The 25,206-nt window shown below is 44.3% G+C and overlaps 1 protein-coding gene across 3 annotated transcripts in view; it reads right to left on the bottom strand.

The window, feature by feature from the left end:
• The window catches only part of SETBP1 (SET binding protein 1), a 269,695-nt gene that overhangs the window by 67,489 nt on the left and 177,000 nt on the right, over positions 1 to 25,206 (bottom strand). For all 3 annotated transcript variants that reach the window (XM_036402696.2, XM_036402694.2, XM_036402695.1), the window contains one exon: positions 12,066 to 15,567. In XM_036402696.2, coding sequence (XP_036258589.1) covers positions 12,066 to 15,567 — 3,502 coding nt within the window. The remainder of the gene's footprint in view (positions 1 to 12,065; positions 15,568 to 25,206) is intronic.

The raw sequence follows: 25,206 nt of genomic DNA on the forward strand, positions 1-25,206 counted from the left end.
TGAGTTGGGCAAGGGCTTTTATCTCATTCTATCAGCCAGTGAACGTGGAGACCCTGGAGGCCACGCTGAGACTGTCTGCTTTAGGCACTCAATTTATTCATTGCAACATCTAAAATAAAAGAGGTGCTTGGCTCCAGCAGGATGACTCAGATCTCTTAGGGCAGGTGCCTATGCAAACCACACTGGCAAGGCAGTGACAGATGCCTCTGAAGTAGGACCCAAGTGATGTTCACACGTTTCTCCATCAACAGAACAGAGAGCTGTAGGCCCTTCATGGGATGATTTAATGTGGTTACATGCAGCCACTCCAAGCATAAGCACTAGGAAGTATTATTCTCACAAGTGTGGCTGGGTAATTGCTTTATTCAAGGCTCAACAGTGAGCAAACCTGCTTATGTGGGAATCAAAATATAAATTCCCCTCTGAAGGGCAAGCACCTGGGTTGTGGGATAAGTGGGAGGAAGCACAAGATAGGAATGATTTGAGCACTTATACTGAAAATAGAAACGTAGAGATCTGGGCTGTCCAGACCAAGGGGGTCTGGCCCCAGCACTTCCCATTGCCCCAGCTATTCCAGGAGACAGGTAAAGCTGGAGTGGAGGCACTAAGGTCAACCACTCAACAAACAGCAGTGCAGGATGCAGAAACTAGAGAGATCAACCCAGTAAACAGGGAGGTCTTTTGCTTGTAAAGTTTCTATTGCAGATCTCTACCAGATAAATGGCATGAATTGAGTTAGCAGGGGAACAGGCCTTCCCTGTGACCCAGACTTAGCTGCCACTTAGGAATGCCTGGTGCCTCCACACTGCCAGACTGACACGTCTGGCATGTCTCCTGTATCCTGGTACCCAGGCCCTCCACACTCTGCAGTTATTAGCTGGCCATTAGGGAGGATTTTTTCCATCTGAGAGGAAAGCTGGGCATGGCAAAGCTGACCTGTGTGCTGCAGGTTCTGTTCCAGGCACAGCCTGGACAAGCTCCACACAGCTTTGTCTCTTTACCTGGTGCAATATTGCAGTGCTACACTCAAGCCTCAAACCCCAGTAACCCTCCTGTCACTCCCCAGAGCACACAGGAAGCACATGGCTGCAGAAAAAAAAGAAACATTTTGGCATCTGTACTAGGAAACAAACAAACAAAACACAAACCCCCAAACCTAAAAACCCAGAAATACTTAGAATTTTGCACCAGGTCTACAGGGAGATGTTGTCCAGTGGAGATCAGGACCAAGTGTTGTGCAGTGTGGATCTGCCAGCTCCAGCTGCTAGGAGCTCTTAGCTGTGTGAAAACAAACCACCCTGCATCAAGCAGTTCAGAGACACAGACTGTCTTTCTGCTTTGGACCACATAAAGAGTATGAACATGCTCCAAATTTCTCTTGCTAGAGTGTTTTGTGCTAGCTCGATACCACCTGAAAGTTTGGTCAAACCGTGGCTTAATGAGGTGGGCTCTTTTCCACACCTTATGAGATATTAGCAGTCTCTTATCCACTTTGTGAGTCATGATAGATGTCACAGGCTGTCAGTCACTGAACACAAACAAAACCATATGCTTTTGAGTTTAAGTTCCTCTCAGGTCTAAAACACACTGTCCAGATTTACATGTAACACTCAGTCTCTCTGGGAGGTAGGTTCCTCTTCAGATGAAACAGACTGAGCCATTCCCTGGGACTTAGACACTTCTAGTTCATTCTCACAGGGACTTAAGTTGACTCATGAATGGTCTAAATCACATTCACTGACTTCTTCAAGCTATGCAGTATCTCAGGAACAGAGCTGAGAAAACGACTCATGAGTTCTGAACCTGGGCTTTAGCCTGATTTATTACCATTTTTACCTGCTAGGGGTTTCTTTGATCTCAGCAAGAGTCTTCACTGATTAGCAGCAGAGAAGGAGAATTTGGGTTAATGCATGCTCTACCCACTCTTTAACATAAGAGTGGCTCCTATTAGCTCTTTAGCAGTTTGTCTTTTTGTGCAAGAACTTGCACAGCTGACTTGGCTAAACTTTTAATGGGTGCGCTTCTCATGTGGGAGGAAATGTTAAGCACTGCTTATTGTTACTTAGAATTACACACCCAAATGCCATAACTCCATCCAGAGTTCCCAGGCTGCACTACTATATCACAAATAAGATCTTCCTCACCGCCTAAAGTAATGTCATGATGCAGTGTAGGAGCCAAGGAATGCTGGGTTTGCAAAACACACACATTGCTTCAGATTGCAATGAATTCATTTAAGAGGAGATCAGGCAGCAAACCATTAATTTCAGCGCAATATATTTCCCTGCTCTTCTTATTTACCGAGATGTTGTCTCAGCAGATCAAATCAATGAAATTACAGCAGTGCACTGACAGCAGCTGATATCTGCCTAGTATCTTGGAGAGGCATCCCTTTATCAACTGCTTCCAGCTTTTGCCTGACACATCCCCACTGTTTTGTCTGCTCTGCTGGAAATAGGAAAGTTAAAATTTTCCAGCGTAACTGGCTGAGTCAGGAGCTCCTGTGGGCAGCCAAGCACAGGCACAGATATTGGCTGCCCTGTGAGCAGTAAACCCAGCCCCACCGTGCCAGAGGAGGTGTGCTGCTCTCCCTGGGTGCATTTCTGGAGGCCACGTGTAGGGCGTACACAACTCCACCCTCAGCTGAGGTGGGAAAGTTGTTCAAAGTGGTTTTGAGGTTTTGTTAAAGAAGCAAAACAGGAAATCTGCATGAATTTGGGATTTAACTATTTTTTTAAAAACTTGTTGCTCTCCTAGACTTTTTTTTTAAATAAAAATTAAATAAATATCTGGATGACAAAGTTTCTGCAACTGACCTCGTCCCTGGTTTTTACTGGTGCAGATGAGACTTCAGACAGCAAAGACACCCTGTAGTAGTCCAGGGATTTTTTTTTCCTTTCCTTTTTTTAGCAAACCAAGCAACTCAAAGGCTGTGTCAACTTACTTAAGTGCTCTTTATGCCAACTAATCATAGCTGGCACAAAAAACAATGCTGACTATTGCTCCCTTTCCTGCCTACAGTGGAGGCGGGGAAGGCCAGAGACACAGAGCTGTAATGGCAAGACTGTGCCATCTGGAGAAATTCTGTATCCTCAGCTCAGCTGCCTGGGACTGAATTCCCTCAAAAAAATCAGTGAAGAGGACAAGACCAGAGGGGTATAAAGCACCAGAATAAGCCTTCCTGAGCCAACAGGCTGACCCACATACCCAGTACCACTACCACAGCTGAGGGCATCCCTTCCTTCCTCAGCTCTCCCTCTGGTAACTGTGAAAACCACAAGAGCTGGTTTAATAGCCTGCAGTAGTGTGGGCCCTCCCCAGCCCAGAGAAAGCTATGGTGAAACCACCAAGTTTCCCCATGAGATGGGGATGGGAATGTTATTACTACTGACCTCAATGTAGGACCTAATCACAATAAAAACTCCATCAGCAGTGCCACAAGCTACTGAGCTTTGTGGTGCATTGCTGACTCACATTCTGTGGCACTCTTTGCTGAGCAAACTCTACCCAGGTGTCTTCACAAGTGTATTTTCTGTTCTGTGTAAGGCTGAGTTTGGGTCAGATTCTCTGAAGAGATAGTCTGTTGTCACCCACAAGCAACTGCACTAAGACAAGTGAGTTACTTGGTATAACTCAAATTGGCTGAGCTGTATTTTGCAGTTGGGATCCCAACAAGCTCATCACAATTTTCTCTGAGTTCATTTGAGCTGCCTCTGTGTGCTGCATAAGGCACAAGCAACGCTTTCGCTGCCGCTCCAGCATCACTCTGACGTCAGCACTTTGATTTGATTTTCTGTCACTGTTCTTACAGATTAAATTTCAACCAGTGACCCACAGCTTGATAGCTCATTAGCAAATCCCTTGGAGCCATCCAGTCCTGCCCTTGCTTGACAGTTAACTCTGCACATAGTCCTGAAGCCTCCTGAAGGCTGCACCGCGCCATGAGAGAGCTCGGTCAGACTCAGTGCAGCTGCAAAAGCCTATGGGGATCTATGCCCAGGTGCATGTTTTCAATGACAAATCACTAATGATTCTTATTATGAGTCCTTGGGTCTTTTCAAGTCATTGAGGTTGTGTAAAAACTCCTCCCTTGACAGTCAAAGCTTTTGTTTCCCATGCCTCCACCACAGCCCTTTATCTACAGGGGAATTATTCTGACTTCCTTCTTGTTGAGACCTTAAAACAGGACATTCTTTCTCCTTTTGCTGTTCAACATCATTATTGCAATCATGCAGACTGAGCCCTTTCAAGTTTTCTCTTGCTGTGACACATGGATACAAAACTCCTGGAAGACAGTGGGAATGGAGAAGCAGCCTCAGATCATGTCCTGGAGGTCAGACCCCAGCTCAGTTTTGCAGCTGGGTAGGTCAGGATGCAGGTTGCTCTGAGTGCATCAGGATCCCTCTCACTGGCAGATGCCTTATGTCAGTGATTTGATTGATCTGATTTGTCAGTGATTTGATTGATCAGATTTTCCTATGGCCAGCTTTGAGTCACACTGATCAGCAGGTTTGAAGCAAAGGTGCAGCCACGTCTCTGTTTTACCTCCTCCATGCATCCAAACAGACCTCTTGCCTTGCACCTACACTATCAGTGCCGAGAAATAGCATTGTGTACAGTCCAGAGCTAAAGCAAACGGGCTTCCCTCTCACTCTTCTTAAACTGCCACTTACACAAGTGCCCAGGCTGGCACCATCAAAATCTCAACAGACCCACTCTCTCCAAGCTGAGAGAATCTTATAAGTGTTGAACCAAGGCTATTTTCAGCACCTGGCAGGTTGAACACAGACAGAATGACCCTGGCATGCCCAGTGTCCTGCTTTGGCGTGCCACTGAAGCTGTGGATGGAACTTTCCAGCCCCACACTGTCCTTTTGCCTCAGTGGATACTCCACTCCTGAAGTCCAACCTCCCCAGTTTCAGTGGGGAGATTTATGCTGGGCCGAGATGAGAATCTGGCCCTGGTTCTTTATCGCCTTTTAAAGCCAAGAGCCCAGCAGAGGCCAATTGTGTCTGACGTGAAGCAGCTGCACACCCAATGTAGAATCTGCACAGCTTCATAAACTAGCAGTGGTCTGAATAAAAACTTCAAACAAGACGTTCTGGCATTGGCCAGAGAGAGTGAAGATAAATAGCAGGGAGACGCCAAGTTGTGAAGGGAGAACTGCTTGACTGCTGAACAGAGAGCAAAGTTAAGAAGCAGAAATTAGGCAGGGTGCTGGGAGGCTTGCAACACTCCCAAAAAGCAAAAGGGTCACAGAATTTAATTTGATTAATTCATCGCTGGTCTAAAGGACTTTGTACTGAGCCTCAGGCAGTGCAATAAACATACAGTCATTAGGAGAGGAAATAAAAGTTAGGTTAGGTGATAAATAGTCCTGCTTCCTCTCCCACTCCAGCTTCCCTCCTGTTTCTTCTCTCCTTGGTCAGTGCAGACATTGGAAGCAACACAGTAAATCAAGAGGTAGCCTTAAAACAACAACAACAAAGACAAAACTCACTGTATTTAAATTGCCTTAGTCAAAACACTTTCAAGGAAAGCTCAGCTTCACTTTCCCCATCAGCAGCATGCCCCTGTAGGATACACCACAGGCAGAGAGGAGCAACAGTCATGCTGGCTTGCTCTCCTCTCCACAGGACTGATAGAAAACTGAGTGGAAAACAAGGACATTTATTCTAAAGGGGCAGATAATGCTTCTGGAAGTTGTTTCAGTAGTTCAGGCTTGCTTGGTTTGTTTGGTTTCCTAAACATTCAGGGTCCTAAACAGCTGTTTGGATGAATGTAACTGTATTTACAAATAATGGTGTTTTTTTTTTTAAAGCTCTGATGGTAACTTTTATGGGCCAGATGGCACAAACACTCACCCTGTAACTGTACAGTACTTGTCCCTCATCACAGGACACAGTGGGAGGGAAAAAACCCTACTAAAACTGGGGCTTGGAAAAGTTTTTCAGCTGCTGGAAGCTATGTAGGAGCCTGGGGTGTGTGAGGAAACCCCAGCAGAGGCAGAGCTGGGGAAAGGGAGGGTGATGAATAGCCCACACACCCTCAGTCAGTGAAGTTCTTACCTGGCTCTTCTCCCATCCACTGCAAGCACTGCCAGGGGTCTAACACTGCATTCTCTGGGCACTGGCGAGTATCAGAGCTCACTGAGGCACTGTGTGGCAGGAAACTGCTTTTATCCCCTTCACCCACTCAAACACTGAGGTTAACTGCAATTAGGAGATTTTTTCCTGCAGTTACACGAGAAAACTAAGATATGGAAGATGGGCCTGAAAATCCTAGACCATACACCAGTCTGTCTCTGAATTTATGCACTCAGTGCCCTACAAAACACAGGTCCTGTTAAGTCAGATCTTTGCTACTGAAGAAAGCCAGGTGTGGTTTTCTGGATATCTATTCAACTTCCTGCATCACCCAATATTCACGTCTCCTCTCGTTTCAGTGTGCAAAGGTTCATCCACAGGTATATATGCAAGACCCAGCCAGAAACAGGCATTCATTTTATGTCTTTGAGCTGGTCAGGTGGGAGAATGTTCATCACACATGATGTTTGCAGAAACACAGAAGCATTAAAGTTGGAGAAGGCCTCTAAGATCACCAGGTCCAACAATTCCCCCAGCACTGACAAGGCCCATCACTAAATCACCACTTTTACATGTTTTTAGACACTTCCAGGGACAATGACTCCATCACTTCACTGGGCAGCCTGGTCCAATTCTTAAAAACATTTTTAGTGAAGAAGTCTTCCATAATATCCAATCTAAACATCCTCTGAAGCAACTTGAGGCCGTTTCCTCTTTTCCTATTGTTTGTCACCTGAGAGGAGAATGACCCCCACCTGCTGCCCCTCCTGTCAGGAGCTGTGCAGAGCCACAAGGTCCCCCCTGAGTCTCCTTTTCTCCAGGCTGAGGCCCTTTTCCCCATCTCCCTCAGCCCTTCCTCATCAGACTTGTGCTCCAGACACTTCTCCAGGTCTGTTGCCTTTCTCTGGACATGCTCCAGCACCTCAACACCCTTCTTGCCATAAGGGACCCAAAACAGTGGGTCAAACTGCATGGTCCTACTGTTTCCATTTTCACTGAAATAGTGAATTCACTGGAGAATAATGAACCAACATTGTGATTCCAGGCCTATGTAAAATTATAAATTATTTGTGGAAAGTATTATCATACGAAAAATCAGCAAAGTTTAATAAGGCAATTGGCTAACACTGTTTACGTACATCTGCCACATACATTTAGAACAAATATGCTTATCCACTACTGAGATACTGATCCCTTCTCAGTGTAAAACTGTGACTGATCAGGGCTAAAGCTGATACTGATTCCTTCAAGAGTAAAACCAGCGCTGTACAAAACAAATAAGGAGGAAAGGTCAAGCCAGAAATTCAAGTCAGAAGAAATTCAGCTAAGTAGCACTGCTGGACATTGAGGGGGGAAAGCCTGGGAGGCTTGTAGGTAAGTTAAGCATTAATTTATAAAGCGTGTTTTTCATGCTAGCTATCCAGCATTCAGAGACTGATGATTACTGCTTTCCTAATAGCTGCATATGATTAACTTTTTATTCCTGTAAATATTCTGTGCGTGGTGTCTGTGCTGTATCTGATAAAACCAATGCACTTCCTGATCTTTGAGCCATGATACCCAACACGCAAGCAAGGCAATCTTTGTTCACATAATCATTATTTAAAAAAAAAAACCAAGGAGGCATAAACAGTGTGACAGTAAAGTAGCACAGACCTTGATTAGTCTCACGACAAAGAAAATCAGAAATGTAGCCCTGCATACAGCAACTCTCAACCTCTGCTTCACCTCCAGCTACATCCTGGCCTGCAGTGGTTGTAACGAGGACATAATCTGACAGGTTTTACATGCAAATTGCCATTTTATTTGTGCGTCTTAAAAGGTTAAATGTGCTTTTCCTCATTATTTCACCTAAGGAAAAAAAGTAAGGAACAATCAATCTTGCTTTTTTTCTGTGGGACGAGCTATGGCATTGAGGCTGCTCATCAGCAGTGGAAGTCTTTCTCCAGCATCAGGAAACAGGCAGACACATGACAAGGAGATGTGGAGTTTGCCACAAGGGCCTCTTTAAAACCGCTCTACTCTCGGTCTCCCCAGCCCAGGTGCAGCACCAATCTGTGACCTCTCCCTGGGTCCCTCACCTGGGGCTTCAGTAACTCCTGAAAAGCAGATGAAAGGCTCAGCCAACCAGCTGTGCAGAGTGCCTCAGGTCACACAGTGCCAGAGGGACTCCAAGGCTGCTTTGCAAGTGTGTTGAGGTGTACCTCTGACTGTGGGAGGGAAGGAGTCAACTGAGCCCATGCTTGGTGCACACAGCTTGACAGCTCAGTCTAGGATGTGCCCAAGTGTCTGCGGCAAGGCAGGACCAGAAATACTTTCTGCTGTATTCCTGCCTGTAGACCAGGCTAATGCCACTGGAATAGTCTTCAGCTAAATAGAAAAGCACTGTTAAATTAGTTTTGATTAATTAGTCTTTCTAAATGCAGGAGGGTTGGATGAGCACAAGAAATCTAGCAAAAATAACAATTTCAGAAAAAGGCACCAGGATGTAGCAGTACATGAGGAGTGGATGGGAAGAGTTGTTAGCTTGTTATTATGAAGGAAGGAGGAACACCAGCTTCTCCAGAACAATGGTGTGGAACAGGCCACTGGGAAATTAGCCGCTGCACATTTAGCCCAAAATGGTCCCAAAAGATGTATAATGGCTCAAATCTCACAAGGTCTCCACTAAAGAATGGCCAGTGATAGTCCAGGCTGGTGCAGGACAATAAATGGACTTTTGTTGTGACCAACCAAAGTAACTGGTGACACTCCCTTAATGGGTCTGCTCACTTCAGGCACAGATTTCCACATCAAATCACAGAATCATGGAATAGCTTGGTTGGAAGGGACCTTTAAAGGTCATCAATTTCCAAACCTCCTGGGCTGAGCTGGGACACCTTCCACTAGCAACGGTACTGAAACTTCAACCAAGTCCATGAACAATTCCAGGAATGGGACATCCGTAATTTCTCTGGGAAACCTGTGCCAAGCACCCTTCTTGAGCCAGGACTGCAATCAGCTTCTCCCAAAGATATGAAGGACAGCTCTTCCCTTTATGGCCTATATCTTTCTAGAGAGTAAAATCATACCTAGGCTTAAAGACTGTGCAACGGGACTGTTTTCTACCATAAGCAGGGCCACTATTTATCACCAAGGAACACCAAACTTCTCAGAAATGGCTAAGAGCTGTCACAACAGAGACAAAAACATAAATTAACAACAACACAATGGTACCTGCAGCTGCACACCACACTGAAACAAATTGCAGTGTCTGAATAACCGAAAAAAACATAAGTGGTTCTCTCATCCCTCTCATCACAGATATATCCACTGAGTGTGGGTAGGTTTTGATATGTATATTATCTCCAGAAGAATGCAATGAAGTTGCAAATGGCACTACTGAGCACACCACAATGTGTAGTAGAGATAACACTGAAATTGTGATATAAATCTAATTTCAGCTTTCATCAGAATATTCAGGATGTCTCCTCTTATCTCTGTTATGTATTATTTTTAACTTGTGAAAGATGACAAATACTGAAAGGAAAGAGCAATCAGGCTATGGAAGTTGCCTCCTAGGATGGACATATATGTCCTCGTAGGGCTTTCTTGTTTTTCTTTTTCCTTATATTTCTCTGATTAGTCAATCTCCTCAGGGAAATGCAAGGTGAGTTAGGAGCAAGAAGGTGAAGGTTATCATGGAAGAGAGCAATCCTCCCTCTGTGGGAACTGGTTAAATAGTTATGGCTAGACTCAAGTGCAGACCTCTGCTGGGAATCCCAGTGAAGGTCAAAGGCAGAGAGGAAAAAAAAGCTGCGCTGAGATCTTAGGCACTCATAAGCAGACAGATGTTTCTAGGCTTTAATGAGCAGTCTTGGCTCCAGGCCTTTCTTGGCAGAGCTGTTTAGTTTTAGTATTTTTCCTTGTAGTGCAAGGTATGGCTCTGGTTATCTGGCTCTGCTTAGCTAACTGCTGATGATTTTTCCATCTAAATAATAGCATGACAATGAAGAAATTGATTAATAATCTGAGAGGTGATGGATTAGGTCATGGGGAATGCTGCGCGGCTGTAAGCATGAAGAACAAAAAATAAATAAAAATGCTAATTTCAGTTTAAACAAGAGCTAGTTTAAAAAGTTTAAACTGCAATTCTTATGGCATCCCTATGACAAGTTTTAGCCCTCCATCTTATCCTTTTATTGTCACGGGGAATAAACGGAAGGAAAATAACATCAAATCGACTTTTTCTTTACTAATTCCATCTTCAAATCAGCCTGGTGGGGATCATGCCCCTACTTTGGAAACTAATTTGAGTTCAACACTGTTGGGAATTTTGACAGTTTGCTATGCCTTAGTGAAATATATTGAAAATTTAGCAGATTTAGCAAACATCTTCTGTTCAAAGAGCAAAAAGGCTACAAATGCAAAGGCTGTTAACAAACTGTGAAAAATATGAACTTCCATTAAAAAAAAATTGAAAAATAAGCTTGTTAAACACTTTGAAGCCTTTTAATCCTATGTACCAGGACCCAACTTCCTTAATGAAATAGCCACTGCAGCACTTGGTGGAGAATATCTTTGTTCCTTGTCAGGCATGTTGCAACTCTGATGTTCAGAGACTTATTTAAATCTCTTTTCCTATATTTTTAGATGTATCATTTTTTGATGTCACAACTGGTCTAATATAATATGATATCATGAATGGGAATGTTTCTTGGGGTAATCTGTCATTTCAGACCATTTTTCAGGACTGTATTTCATATTCTGGTCTTGGTGAAGGAATTGGAAATGTTTAGGTGGCTTAAGCATGAGCTGTCTTTGGAACTCGATCAGTTACAAGTCAGTAAAAAACTTTACATCCTTACATTGGCAAGTTGTACAAATTCTCTACTCCTGTGTTCTCAGTTAATTTTCTTTTAATTTTGAAGGCTATCAGCTACTTTTCTTTGAAGCCCTTTTTTTAGCACATCAGAATCTCATCCACCACTGATTGATTCAGAAAAGCTCACCCCTCTCCACAGCTAAGTGTGAAATCTGCTTTGTGATAAATATCTGATGGTGTAGAAGCACTGGGCTTGCTCCCAAGCTAAATTCATTTGTAATGCACCAAAACACCTGCCTCTGTGTCATCACAAAAGCAGCTCCCTATTGTAAAGTACAATTCACTCTCTCAGGCAAGATTCAGATTCCCTTTTTCCCCACTCTGCAGGAGAGGAACAGATGTCCTTAGCAGCTGAAAGGAGCTTCCTCCCTCTTCATCTACCCAGCTTATATTTCCAAGTCATGAGACCTAAAACTCTTCAGAGTACATTGGAGAGGGTTTGTTTCCATGACACCAGTCCCTTCCCACAGCCCTCAGTGCTCAGGATATTTATTTTACATTACACCTGTGGACTGGAAGTGACAGATTTACATTAGGACTGTACTCAGGATCTCTAAATATTCAGCCCAGCCATCACCATGGTGGATGCCTCTGGATCAGCAGTAGAACACATTCATGGGACACAGACACAGCTTCACACCTTCCCACCTGTCTGGTCCAACCCAGCAACAAATGGGTTTTGGTCACTTTAAGGGCCAGAGCAGAGACTCTGCTCTTCTCCCAGATGCTGGACAGTGACTTTGATCCTGTGATGTTAGACACTGATTAGAAGGATGACCACCTTGCCAGCAGGTATTACAATTGCTGCTGTTGCAAAATGTAATGGTCACATTTTAGGAAGAAGTGCAACAAGAGAGATAAGTCAAGGCAGGACAAATATCTATAAAAGTGCTGTGTAACAACTAGAAGACTTGTAAAACTTTGGGCTTAAGTTGTGGCCAACTTTCTTGTTGATCTCCCCTAAGTTTGGATGAAGAATGATAGTCAGTTACAAAAGCAAGAAAAGTTAATATCTCATAAATGTATTTGCTGTAAATGGTGAGTCCCTCTTTGCTTAGCATTGAAATTCAAGTGCAGCAAATAGTCAAAGTAAAATAGAATAAAACAAAGCTTACCTGAAGAGGCTGAAGAATCAAAAGTACTTCTGTCCTTCCTATTTGTCTTGAAGGGCTGAATGTCCTTTTCCCTGTAAGTTCCAAAGCCTTCAAAGCTTCTTCTTTTATTCCCACTTGCATCATTGTCCCGCTTCTCACTTGAGGAATTTATTTCACCGAACATGTCCAGGGACTCTGACCTTCCATTACTCTCAGTATTACCAGAGTATCTCTTTGTGCAAGAGTCAATGGGATCACTGCTTGAGTCGCTTTTATCTTTACTCTGTGACCACTGCTGGGCATCAGAAAGTGATAGCGTAGACAGCGTATCCACTTCAAAGTTACTCTTTGAGCCTTTGTGCCCGGTTTCACAATGCTGGTGCTTCTGCTTCTCCTTGTGCTTGCTCTTCTCGTTGAGCAAGGACAGGTCTTTGTCTGAGCCACTCAGCCTCTCGTTGATGGTGTGGCTGGAGAAGCCAGTGGACTTGCTAGCAAAGAGACCGCTCAGATCTTCGTGAGTCCCCAGTATCCGCTCATCCTTATGCTTGTGCTTATGTTTGTGTTTCCTCTTGTGAAGTCGGCCACTTGAAAGGCTTGTTCCTCCAACCTTCGGAGGAGCCAAGGAGGACTGCATGTCTCCAAGGCCCATTCCCACAGGGGTTTGCAGGTGCACTCCGTGTTTTGCTTTGTGTTTGGCAGTGGTGGACATCTTCATGTGAGAGCTTGCATGGAATTGGGGTGGGGGCACGGTAGGTCTCATAAATGGGGAAGCCGCTCCAAGCGTGTGAGACAGGTACAAAGGAGCTGGATACTGACCGTAGTAACCAAGATTCATCATAGGCATTGATGTGTAAGGCATTCCATAGGGTGCATAGTAACTCCCACTGGGAATAGGGTAACCGAACCCTTGTAAAAAAGGCACCTTTGTCATGGTGTCATTGGTTTTGGCAGGTCTACCACGCTTCTTCTTAGACTTCATATCAGAGGTCCTGCGAAGATAGAGCAATGGGTCATACTGGATATATGGCACAGGGTAGTAGTGATCAAAATTAATCCTGAAGATGCTGGGATATGGATTTTCATGATAAAATGTATAACTTCTATGGGAAATCCTGAACACTTGAAACTTATTGATGAGTTCCTCAAGGTCTGCCAGAAACTGGAGGTCATCTCTGTTCTGCAGGCTTTTCCTTTTCCTCTTGTGCTTTGGCTTTTTAATACTTTCGTGAGAGAGAAAGTTATCCACAATGAGATGCTTCTGCCGGTGACCATGCCTGTTCTTTGTGCTGGTGTCAGATGGGATAGCCTCTGGATTGTCCAGGGTGCAGAAATCGAAGGAGTATCTCCGGCGGGATTCTGAGCTTTTCTCGGCTTGGTCAGAGGTACTGTTGTTGTCTGTACCTATCCCACTGTCGCTCGGGATGGTTTCCTCACTGTGAGACTCACTCACTGGTGACAGCGTGACTTCTTTCAGAGAACCTATTTCACAGAGGTGAGAAGGTGAATTAGCCATTAGCCTGGGCGGAGACAGCTTCCAAGTTCCACTGTGCATTCCTTTCTGGGTTTTTGTAGGAAGAGCACTGATAGGTTGAAGATTTGGCATAGTTTTTAACTCTGAAAAATTAGTTTCAGTGCTTGCAGGGCTGAGGTTGCCGTTGATCCCCACTAACTGTGTTGAAAGCGGATGAATAGCTGCTGGTGACGATGCCACAAGTGACTGCAGGTTGGAAGGCACTGCTGGGTTTTCTGGCTGGCTGGAAACAGGCCTTGAGTGCTTGATGGCTGTCTTAGGTTCTTCTGGCTGAGGCTGCAGCTCTGCTCTTGGCTTTCTGCCCCGTTTTTTACCAATGTAGATAGTCCCCCTCTTGCTGACATTGATCTGCTTCCCTAGCCTGGCATCAATGGTGGTCGGCCCAGCACTAGATGGTGGCTGGACTTTTGCTTTCAGAGCTATGCTGCTGGAGCAGGAGGACAAGATCTGATTGAGAATGTTCTTCCTCTTGAGGGTTTTCATTTTATTAATGGTCTTGATGGTCTTCTTATCCAAGACCCCAAGTTTCCCGACCTTTTTGTGAAATTTGAGTTCACTGATGGACTTGTCCTCTCCTGGAACCATCTGGGCAAACTTGGCCAGATTCCTTCTCCTCTTCCTTTTCTTTGTTCCTGGAAATTCACGATTGATTGGGCTCACTGGGCTGGTGGAGGTCCCCTCGTGAATGGTTTCAACAGTGAGCAAAGGCTGTTTCTTTGGTCGTCCTCTTTTTTTCTTGACAGGTGTGATCACAGTAAGACTGTCTGTATTGGTATACAGAGGGCTGGATGGTGTGATGGGATAGGCTGAAGGAGGCTCCACCATCAGCTTCTCAGATGTCGTCAGGGAGGTTTCCCGAATAATAGATTTAGGTTTGCTGCAGGTCCACCGACGCTTAGCTGCATGTTTGGGGTGCTGGATGTCAGGTAACTTGCCAGCTGTGGAAAGATTGGTGGGTAGGAGAGTGGATGTCACAGGTAGAGGTTTTCTGGGTCGGGCAGCATTGTTGGGGGACGCTTTGTCTGTGAACACACCGCTGTCAATTGCTACTAAGGGGGACTCATTTTCAATCACTTTCCCTGGCTTTGTGGCTCGAACATCTTTTTTACTCCCCTCTGGTTGAGAGCTGGTCCTGTTTGCCATTTCACTGCTCAAAGCAAGCACAGAAGGCAGGCTTTTCTCCTGGATAGTTTTCTCTATGGAGGATTTAATGGATTGCCTCTTTTTCCTTTTGTGGCCCGACGCATCTGTTGTCGGAGACTTTATTGGGATAGTAATTCGTACGTGATTGGTGTCACTTTCACAAGTGACGGCAGAAACGGGATTCTGCTTCGAGGGTGACATATCCAACATGCTGTCCATCGAGTAAGACTCCTTTTTCCCTTCCATGCTGTCATGGGATTTGCTGTCAAACGCTTTCTGAGCACTCTTTACCCACTCCATATCTGTGGTTTGCATGGTTTGGCTCATCAAGTCCTTCTTGCTGGACTTCTTCTTTGTACTTCCAGCGGGCTGATCGGGGGCCTCCAGCTGCACAGCTCCCTCTTGATCTCCAAGAGGCAAGAGCCCATTGCACTCGGAGGCACTGCTGGGCTGGGTGGCTGTGCTGATGCTGTTGGGTGATGGGACTGTGCTGCAAATTGCCAGCTCTTTACTACTGACCGACAGCTGCCCCCACGAGCTGCTGCTGCTGCTGTTGCTGCTGCTGCTGCTGCTGCTGCTGCTGCAGGACTTCTTGGCCTGGGATTTGCTGTAGGAGACTCCTGGCTCCAGAGCAGAGACCTTGGTGGCACTAATTGCTTCTCTGCTGGGCTCTGTGCTGATGAAGCAGCTCTGAGGAGCGGGTCCAGTGTCGGAGCTTGCTGACCAGTCAAGGTGGTGCTGGTTGCTACTTTTCTGCTGGTGTTTTGATTTTAAGGTGTCACTGGTGAAGTCTTGTTGGAGGCCTGGATCATAGTGCAGAGCAGAATGTTTTTGTGGCCTGTCATAAACCTGGAAGGGAGCAGAAAATAAACAGGAAAAAAAATTAGTTTAGCAGCCCATTCATAACCACTGGTTGCAGCTCTTTATTTATGCAGTGAATAACAACAATGACTTCGGAAGAGTAAGGAACCTTTATAAAATCTTCCTATACTTGAGCCAAATTTGCATTTAGATTTCATGCACAGTAAACAAGTTTTGTTTGGTTTCCCTACTCTAAAAACAGTGGAAATACTTCTATAAATGCAAAATTACTAAGGGAACATATTCTATTGATTTTTAATTTAAAACACAAGTGAAATATCCCCTTTCAATGGATGAATGGTGCAACTCAGCCTCCTGGTGAGAATGCCTTTTTCCTGAAAAATAATCACTCACAGAACTTGAGGCTCAACAGCAGCAATTAAACTCATTATTGTAAACAAGAAAACTGCAAAATTATCTTGGAAATTGTAACAAACAAGAGGAAAACCCATGGGTCCACTTCCCTGTGAAGGCAGATTCTGCAAAGATTTACTTGAATTTCCACATGGAAGCCATCCCCTCATACTTAGTGCTTAAAATCATATGCATAGCGTCAAGTGTGTGAGGCACACTTGGCAGGTTCAAGATTTGCATTACTCCCTTTCCATTTTAAAACTCTGCTATTTGCAATGTTGGTGAGAGATATTTTCAACATGATTTCTACTCTGACAGGAGCTCTTCAAGCCGCAGAGGTTACAGCAAGGGCAGAATTATGCTGAAGACTCTTACAGAGCAAAAGAAACTCTACTGTTTTTCTCTTGGTGGGCCTCCAGCTAAAAAAAAAAAAAATGGTTTACTTCAGCTGTAACTTTTTCCTTTTAAAGAAAAAGTATCTATCTATTTGATTTTTACTTTCTTTGGTTGATCTGTTTTGGGGTTTTGGTTTTTTTTTTTGATTTTGCAGCTTTATTTTGTAAAGCTCTGGGTCAGAACGCACAACTGCTTTTGCACAAACTACTGACACTGTTGTGAATGTCAAATAAATGATGAGGCTGAAAATAAAAACAAAACCAATGAAAGAAAAGTAGATAAATACAGTGTGTCTTGTGTTCCTACAAACACCCTGTTACAATTAAGCTCCTCTCAGTAGCCCATTAGATCCCCCTTTGGGGTGTTTGCAACACAAATTTTGGGGCAAGCAGGCAAAAGGGAATAAGAGGGCTCTGAGCTGGGAAAATTAGGCATCCCTAGTTCTGAGCAACTTCAGAGAAGTTTGAAAAGACAACCCCAAGCCCATGACACATTATTTAGTGGCCACTAAACATGCACATTATTGACAAATTGATGCTGAGCTATCTTTCATGCCCATATAAATATAGACATGTGGCTTTTCTGGAATAGGCAATAATGATGAAGTTGTTCTGGTCCATTGTCTGAGCAGCAATCAGGGAGTCTTAAATCCTGTGGATAGTTCAGCTGTCACACACATGGACCAGCCATGCTCAGGGAAAACAGAGATTTCCAGGAATTGTGGAGTGAGAGAACGAAAGCATGCAGCTGTGGTGGAGCTGCAGATGTCGTTGGTGAGCGACACCCGGTTTCCTCAGCCTGAGAAAAGAGCTGAAAGCATAAACAGCCCTTGGGGAATTAATCCCTCTCCTCCTCTTCCTCACAGTGGCCTCCCACACACGAGCCCTGCAGCACACAGAAGACACAACCCACACTGATGCCCTCCTTCAGAACAGGGGGCCCAGCCACGTGCATATCTTGGGATGGGCCCAGGGAGGGGAAACCAGCAGGACCAGCATTGGAGTTTTACAGCTTGTTTTATTTAAATAATTTTAAACTGATCCCAAAGCTCCTGAGATCTATTTTGCCTGAGCCACTTGGGCTTCTCCCACTAGGATGGGTGTCCTGGCACAAGGAGATGGGCAGGCCATGCCCTGGTGATGTCCCAGGGGGAGATGGCTGTGCTTCTCTCCAGCCTCACATAAAACCTCATCTCCCCAAGGTACCACAACTCATGATGGGAAGAAGCCCTGGAAGTGCTGGACTGAGGCCCCTCTTGGGCCCCAGCACCCACACTGAGGCAGGGCCAGGCTGTTCCTGAACAGATCCCAGCCTGCTGGCTGCAGCCAAACCAGCTTCTTACACCCACGTTACTTACAAGTGCTGAGCTTTGAAACGAAATGACCTGAAACGTTTCATTTGGAAGAGAAAAAAAAAAGATAAAAATAAGACGGAAGGTTACAGCAGGGAACAAAACCACATCGCACTCTGGCAACATCCTATTCCCTCCATATCTATCACACACATGGAGATCCATGCTCTAGAAGGAGCAATAATCTCTGATCTGTATTTTAAGGCAGTTAATAAGGGCTCAGAATGGAGAGGCCAGCTATAGATCAGCGATGAATGCTGATATATGGGCTTGGCTCCTCCAGCCCCATTTCTTTGGCCTGCACATTACACAGTGGTGATGCAACTCCCAGCACATCCCTAATGATAGCCCTGTCATTGCTCCGGCAGCACAGGCCACCACCACATCGATCTTGAAATTCATGAGGAAGATATGCCTATGTCATCAAAGGTGCCAGCTCTGGAGGCATTTAATCATGCAGATAAGCACTCCAATTTCAACAGGCCTTCAAAAACTGACCGGTCTGCAGGATCAGGGGACTCCATTTCCTAAGCAGGATGTCAGAACTATATATCTGCCCAAGCACATTACAGTCTGCTGGGTTTCCTCATGAAACTTCTTCCAGAGAAACATTGATTGGCTCTGCCTTGCCAGACACATCCATGCCACCCAAAAATAATTCCTCTGCAGCACAGCGACTAGAGACAATTTTGCTGCAGCAGGTTGGGTTTCAGGGGCTGAACTGGATATGTGGGGACTGTTTACCTAAAAGCACTACTAAATCAGTTGAAAGTAATGTGGCCAAGTGTATTTTATTCCCCATGTATTCATCTGGGTTGCTGTTTGATCCTGTTGGTCCTAATGCTTAGGCCTCAATTTTCCCTTCTGTGTGCGCACCATCCCAAAAAGCCAATAAGGCCTAGCTCAGCTAAGCCAAGACTCTGCTAAGCTGACAGAGATGTCAGACCTGTCAGGATGGTAAGGGAATCTTAAGAAACTGATCTCTTGATACCTTTCACCCAAATTTTTTACTTTATTTGTCAGTAAGTATGTAATATACTCCAGCTCCATAGGGCTGTTGGGTCAAATAGAGTTCCTGTGGCAGCCAGCCGAGACCAGCATCAAGAAGAGGGGGCTTTTTTTCATGAAAACAGAAGGATTTATCTTTATTTACTTTTTAGTTTATGAGACCCTAAAAATGCTTCAAACTTCAGTGCTGGCCTCTGCTTGTCATTTGCCCTTTCATTAAATGGGATTTTCTTCCACAGCCAACTATTCTGCACTGAGAGTGTGCTCCTTCTTTTGTGGAAGTAGAAGTGTAAATTACCTCATGTAATTTTACTACAACTGAGCATACTTGGTCAATATTTCTCTTCATATACAGTTCAGTATATGAAGAGGATGTTTTTAGTAGGTTGAATAATCCCAGCTTTCCTTTAAAGAAAACAAAATACAACAAAAAGAAGATGATAGCTTTTGTAACTGCAAAAAAGGCTTGAGCGACCTGATCCAGCACATGTCTAAACCTTAGACTATAAGAATAAGATTACAATCCTCTTATTAGTGGAATAAGATTAGCATCCTCTTATTAGTAGAATAAGATTTGAATGACAAACTGGTGAGTTTCAGGCCTCAGCTTTGGCAGTGGGCAGACCTGTGAGCAGGACAGATCCCATACACTGGTGATCACTGGCCACAGACAAGAAAAGGTTTTATGCTGTGTGTTTTATGGTGTCCCTCCAGTCCTGTGCAGCCCTGCACCTGCAGACGTGATTGGTCCCCAAAACAGTTTTATTCTGGTATGCAGCCCTTGCAGCTGAGGAGATGATGCTGTGCCAGTCCCAGGAGGGGCAGCACCCTACTCTGCAAGGGGTACCCAGCAGCAGAATCCATCCCCCAGGGACTCTTTTTAAGGATGCTTCAGTCTGCATACTCATTCTCACATGGTGCTTCCAATCCAAATGCAAAAACTGGGGGCAGATGACAACAACAAAATCAATGGTCTGGTAATATAATAAGAATGATTAAAAAAAAATCCAAATTTAAAAAAAATAAAACTTTTAAGAAAATTATGATAAAATATATATTTAGAAAACCCAACACCTGAAAAAAAAATCTGTGTGCTTAAAGGGATCGTTCTCTCCTGCGCCAAATGCACCTTTTTTAGGAGGTAACACACATAAAGCTTGTCAAGAATCTGGCTTGCAAATCAAAGTTAATACTACAACGCCCCCTCTTTAAATCATTCGCAGATCCATCTGTGTAATGGCTCCTCAAGTGTAATTCCCTATTAAGAGGCTTTATCTGGAGAGATAAGCAGCTGGTTCCCATGTCACTAATTGCTGTCTGCTGTGATTTTAAAACATCTGCACCATTGTGCTCTTCATTTTCATATTCTAATCACCCTGAAACTTGAAAAAGGTACATCATTGATTGTTTCTGTGGGTTAATTAGTACACAGTCTCCTTGTAGAGACAATTTAAAGGCAGTCAGAACCTCAATCAGCAAGTTTGTTTTAAAAATTAATAACATCAGGAGCGTCTGTGAGGATTGGCATCCACAGTGACACATCAGTGTGCTCTGAGGACATGCCATCCTTTGTTATCTTCTTCACAGGGATGGAAACAAAATTGAAAAAAAAAAAGAAAAAAGAAAAGAAGAGGAGGAAACTCTTCCCTAAATGCATAATATCACTTAAAACAGGGTATTGGGAAGTCCTTTCTTTTATCTCAGGGCCACCCCTGCTTCACCAAAAAGAGTAAATCTGAACAGATCAAAACATCACATAAAACCTCTGTGTGGTCTAGGAACTTGCAAGCATTTTTTGGTGTCAATTTTGCCGCCTAGGAGCTGGCATCTCATTGGAAATCCATGGGGTGAAGCTGTGATGTGTGAGGGCGCTTGCTCTGCTTTTCCTCCTGAGCTGGAAAGGTGTGGGATCCCCTGGTGCTGCCTCCTAACCATGCAGAGGAGGGTTTTAGCTCAGGCACAGCAGTTTGCTGTGGCAGAGATGCTTTATGCAGACTGGACCTTCTTTGTACCCAGCCAGCTCAGAGGGAAGGCAGGCCTGAATTCAGAGCTGCTTAACTTGGGTTTATACCCAGCAAAACTCCAGACAATCCTTGTAACAGAACTTTGGAGTCTAGCAAACTGTCAGCCTGAGATGTTCCAGGCTGAATGAATAAATCTGCAGGTACTGACTGGAAATGCAATTGGCATTCTGAAAAATCGTTCTCTGTTCTTGTCCTCAGTTCCTAAAAGATGGAGAATCTCCAAATTATTTGTTCCCCTTGAAAAAGCTTTCTCTTTAGTTTCTGCTTCCTAGACATGCATGAGCACATGTTACCAGAGAAGAAAAAAACCCTTTGAAAGAAAGAAAAAACTGAGATTTCTAGGTCCAACACATGAATAAATAATCCTGGATCAGCTCATACTTTTGCTCAAAATTGAGCATTTCCCCTTGTGTCCCAATGGGATGGCTGTAAACTGCTCACTTGCAGGCTCTAATCAGAGCTACAGGTTGGAGATATTTCATGTCTTTTGGTGAGTGCACTGAGCTTTCCCAGTGCAGAATTACTCTGTAAATAAAAGATGCCAAGTGGAGGAGACAGCAGGCTCAGGCAAATATAACTCTGGCCTGATGACTTACAGGTTGAGCAGTCATGGACATGAGGTGTGAGGAGCCTGTGATCAAGTCAAGTCAGTTCATAACTGCAAGTCTCTGAAATGGTCTTAGGAAATTCTTCAGGTCCTCAGTGACTCTAGCCATGGATGAGGGATACAAACCAGAAAAGGACACTTGCTGAAACCACAAACAGTGGAGTCTGCTGAGGAACTCCACTGAATCTAGTTCAAAACTGATGTAGGGGATTTAATTAAAAGTGATGCACCAATAGAAAACACATCAGCAACAGTAACATAAAATTAATTGCCATGTTTCCAAAATAGGGCATTTTCCAGAGTACTGTTGCAAATTTACCACTCCCAGAGTTTATTCCTTCTACAGCTCCCAGGGTCTCAAAGAGCACAAAGCCCAAACAACCATCACACTCGGAGTGTGGATCACAGAATCATAGAATGGTTAGAAGGGACCTTTAAGATAATCTAGTTCCAACCCCTGAACATTCATTTGACGTACAAAGAGAGGCAGGAATTAATGCAAAAATGCCCAAGAGAGCACAACACAGCATGGGGTGGGAGTGGGTTAATTAAAAGCCAATCAGCACCTCTTTGTGTCCATTCACCACACAAAACATCCCAGACTGTGGAGTGCGTTCGTGTGATTGTGTCAATACAGAGAAGCTGAAGTTCAGGCTTTGGCATCATGATTGCTTTGAGAATACCTTGTCTAAAGCACTTATCCAAGGAAAAGACAAATCAATGCAGAGATTACTGAACAGTACAAAGATGCTCACATGGTTGTGAATTGTAATTTTTCATGCATTCCTGGTAGAGCGTCTTGATTTTCTAAGTAATTCAGAAATTCCAAAGTTATTCCAAATTCATTTTGCTACCAGCTTTAAACTGAATAATTTGCACACTGTTTCAATCTTCTGCTGCTTTGCAGACACTTCTATTTTCCACATGGAGGGATTGGGGATTTTATTTTGTCAAATTGCAGCAACATGTTGAATTTATAAAGGTAGGATTTGGCGCTGCAGGCTGATCTGCTCCTTACTGGTGGAATAGACCCATCGCTGCACATATTTTCTTTATCAAATGTTTAAACAACCCTGTGCTTTTCAGAGCTTTGTATTAAGCACCGAGTCTGGGAAAACTCTAAACAATGGGATTTTTCTGTCATCTCCAACAAAGAGCCCATCATCGCCGACACAACAATGCAGTTTAAATATCGTGTTTAACCATAACACTGTTTGCCACCTAGGTTTAGGCAGCTGGGAGAGAACAATTGGGCACCAGCTAAGGTGGACTACAACAGGACTCATACAATTTTCCCCATTCAGCTGCTGAGATCTCCCTGGTTTGTCCTTGTTTGGCCTCAAGCCACTGCAAGGATTTTTAGGCAAGTGTTTCAGACATCATGAGTGAGGCACCTTTGCTGAGCTGAGTGCTTTCATTTGTTGAAAACCCTGGCTAATGAACTTAACTGCCTGCAGGAGTGATATTAAGGCTTTATTATTCATATACAAAACATACTTCCATCCCTTCAGGAATGGTTAATTCTGTGGAGCTCAACCTACTGTCACCAGTGTGTCACTATGATGTTGCTTGTCCAAGTTTCTACCTCATCTTGGTCTTCCACTTTGTAATTTCAAGCTGTAGAGGACAATGCACATATGTGCAGTGGCTCAGCCAAAATATAACAGCAGAAGGATCCCAAGACAGACTCTGACCTGCAGAAATGGGAGCAGTAAGGGGTACTAATCTGTGAAAGACTTGTGGTGTTTTCTAGGATGTTAAACCCAGAATCCCAAAATGGCAGAATAGGGTGAGTTGGAAGGGACACACAAGGATCAAACTCCTGCCCCTGCACAGGACACCCCAACAATCCCTCTCTGTGCCCCGGAGCATTGTAGAAACTCTTCTTGAGGTCTGTAGGTTTGATGCTGTGACCACTCCCTGGGCAGCCTGTTCCAGTTCCCAAGCACCCTGTGGGTGAAGAACCTTTCCTGATATCCAACCTAAACCTCCCCTGACACAGCCTCAGGCCATTCCCTCAGGTCCTGTCAGTGGTAGAGCAGAGATCAGTGCCTGCCCCTCCTCTTCCCTTTATGAGGAAGCTGTAACTGCTCTGGGGTCTGACCTGTGTCTCCTCCAGCCAAAAAGACCAAGTGACCTCGGCTGATCCCTGTGTGGCTTCCCCTCAAGGCCCTTCACCATCTCAGTTGCCCTCAGCGTGTCTGAGATTGCTAAACTGGAAATAAGGATGTGAACAGCTGTGCACTTTAAATTTCTGCTATATTTTTTAAAAGCCTGCAGTTCTTAATTTGCATTGAAAGGTTTCTTTTATCCTTCATTTAATATAGGAATTGCAGCATTACCTTGAATACTCTTTTTTTTTTTTTCTGAGGGATGGGAGAAATATAAATGGCTTTTCCATTGAGGCCAGTGATTCTTTCCACTAGAGTTAAAAAATTTGATTATAAATTGAGTCCTTAAATGTCAAGGAGATGCTGAATTCACCTGAAAACAGGCATTTGGGGAAGCTCATAAAAGCTGTGAGCTGCAGTCAGTTAGCTCATCATTCTTTTAGCATGCACTTCATTTAGCAGTTACTGACCGACAGATTAATTCTTCCAAAGCATCCTGATTGCAGCTAAGGTCTAGCATGAAGCATTAAATGTGCAACAGCATTGGCAAAAAGTCCAGAAATCTGCCAGAACATCAATCAGGAAAAGCTGGGTTATAAACCCTTTGAAAATTTGCAGGACAGGTCAAATGCTCAGTGTCTTCTGACTTCCCCGAATGAAGATCTGAGTCCTGTTCCGTGAATTCAGTGAGAGCATCACTTGTGCCTTCAGCAAATTCACTGTGAAAAGATGAACTCCAGTGACCTGAACCAAAACGAGGGAGGTTCCTTCCCTTTGCAAAGTCTGCCTAGGGAGGTCATACGTGGTGAAATTTTCTGGCTCTGTTGGGCACACACCAAAGAGCCACTGCACTTTGTGCAGAGCCAGTGGGTGCTGTGGGGTGTACACATCCAGCAGCAGGATGTGCTCTGGACCCTCCCAAAAAGCTGGTCTCAGATCAGACTGCAAAGTGGGATTCTGCTTTGTTTTCACCAGTAAAATCCTACCTTTCTGACAGAAAGGAATAGGACCACTCTCATCTTCTCTTGCAGGCCTTACAACAGTCCAAGCAGACATGAAGTGGAACCTATTTCATTTGCAAAAGGCAACAGGATGAGTGGGGCTTCAGGAGATTTGTGCTCCAGTTTCCCCATAACATGTGACTATTTTTCACCATTGTTACCTTATGAAAATGATCCTTCTCCCCTTTTCCCTAGAAACCCAGGAAGTGATGGCTGGGGAAATTTCCTTGCACACCTTGATAAGGCCAAAGAAGGGCAGACATCTCTGTCTCTGGACTAGAGATGATGCCCCTGTGACACAGTTGTTGAAGATTTTTTTCGTCAATCAGGAGATTTTAAATCCATAGGAACTCCCAGGAATGATGGAAGACAGGTTTGGAGAAGGATGTGCAGTGGGACTCCTGGGGCATGGACATGTGCTATGGGAATAAAAATGCTCAGCTGCAAGTCCTCTTTCAAGACCATAGAAGGGGTGATTTTGGGCAGCTGCAAAATCACAAGCTGCCCTGACTAAATCTGACTGCTATCCTAAAGGAGCCAATTTTACCACCCCCTGGATCTGGCTCCCTGCAGATAACTCTGCCATACAGATGTTTGTGCAGGTTCCTCACCACACCCGTAGCCGAGTCTTTCCCAGTAGGGGAAATTTAACCAGGCTTGTAATAATGTACTGGAGCAACAAAAACAACAAAATGGTGACATAAAATGTCTCTGGTGGTGCTAGGGGATGTGATGATGATAGGTAGTGCATTTTTGAGACATTGCTGTGCTTTTC

This window comes from Molothrus ater, chromosome Z (genome assembly GCF_012460135.2).
Source record: "Molothrus ater isolate BHLD 08-10-18 breed brown headed cowbird chromosome Z, BPBGC_Mater_1.1, whole genome shotgun sequence".
Lineage (NCBI taxonomy): Eukaryota > Metazoa > Chordata > Aves > Passeriformes > Icteridae > Molothrus > Molothrus ater.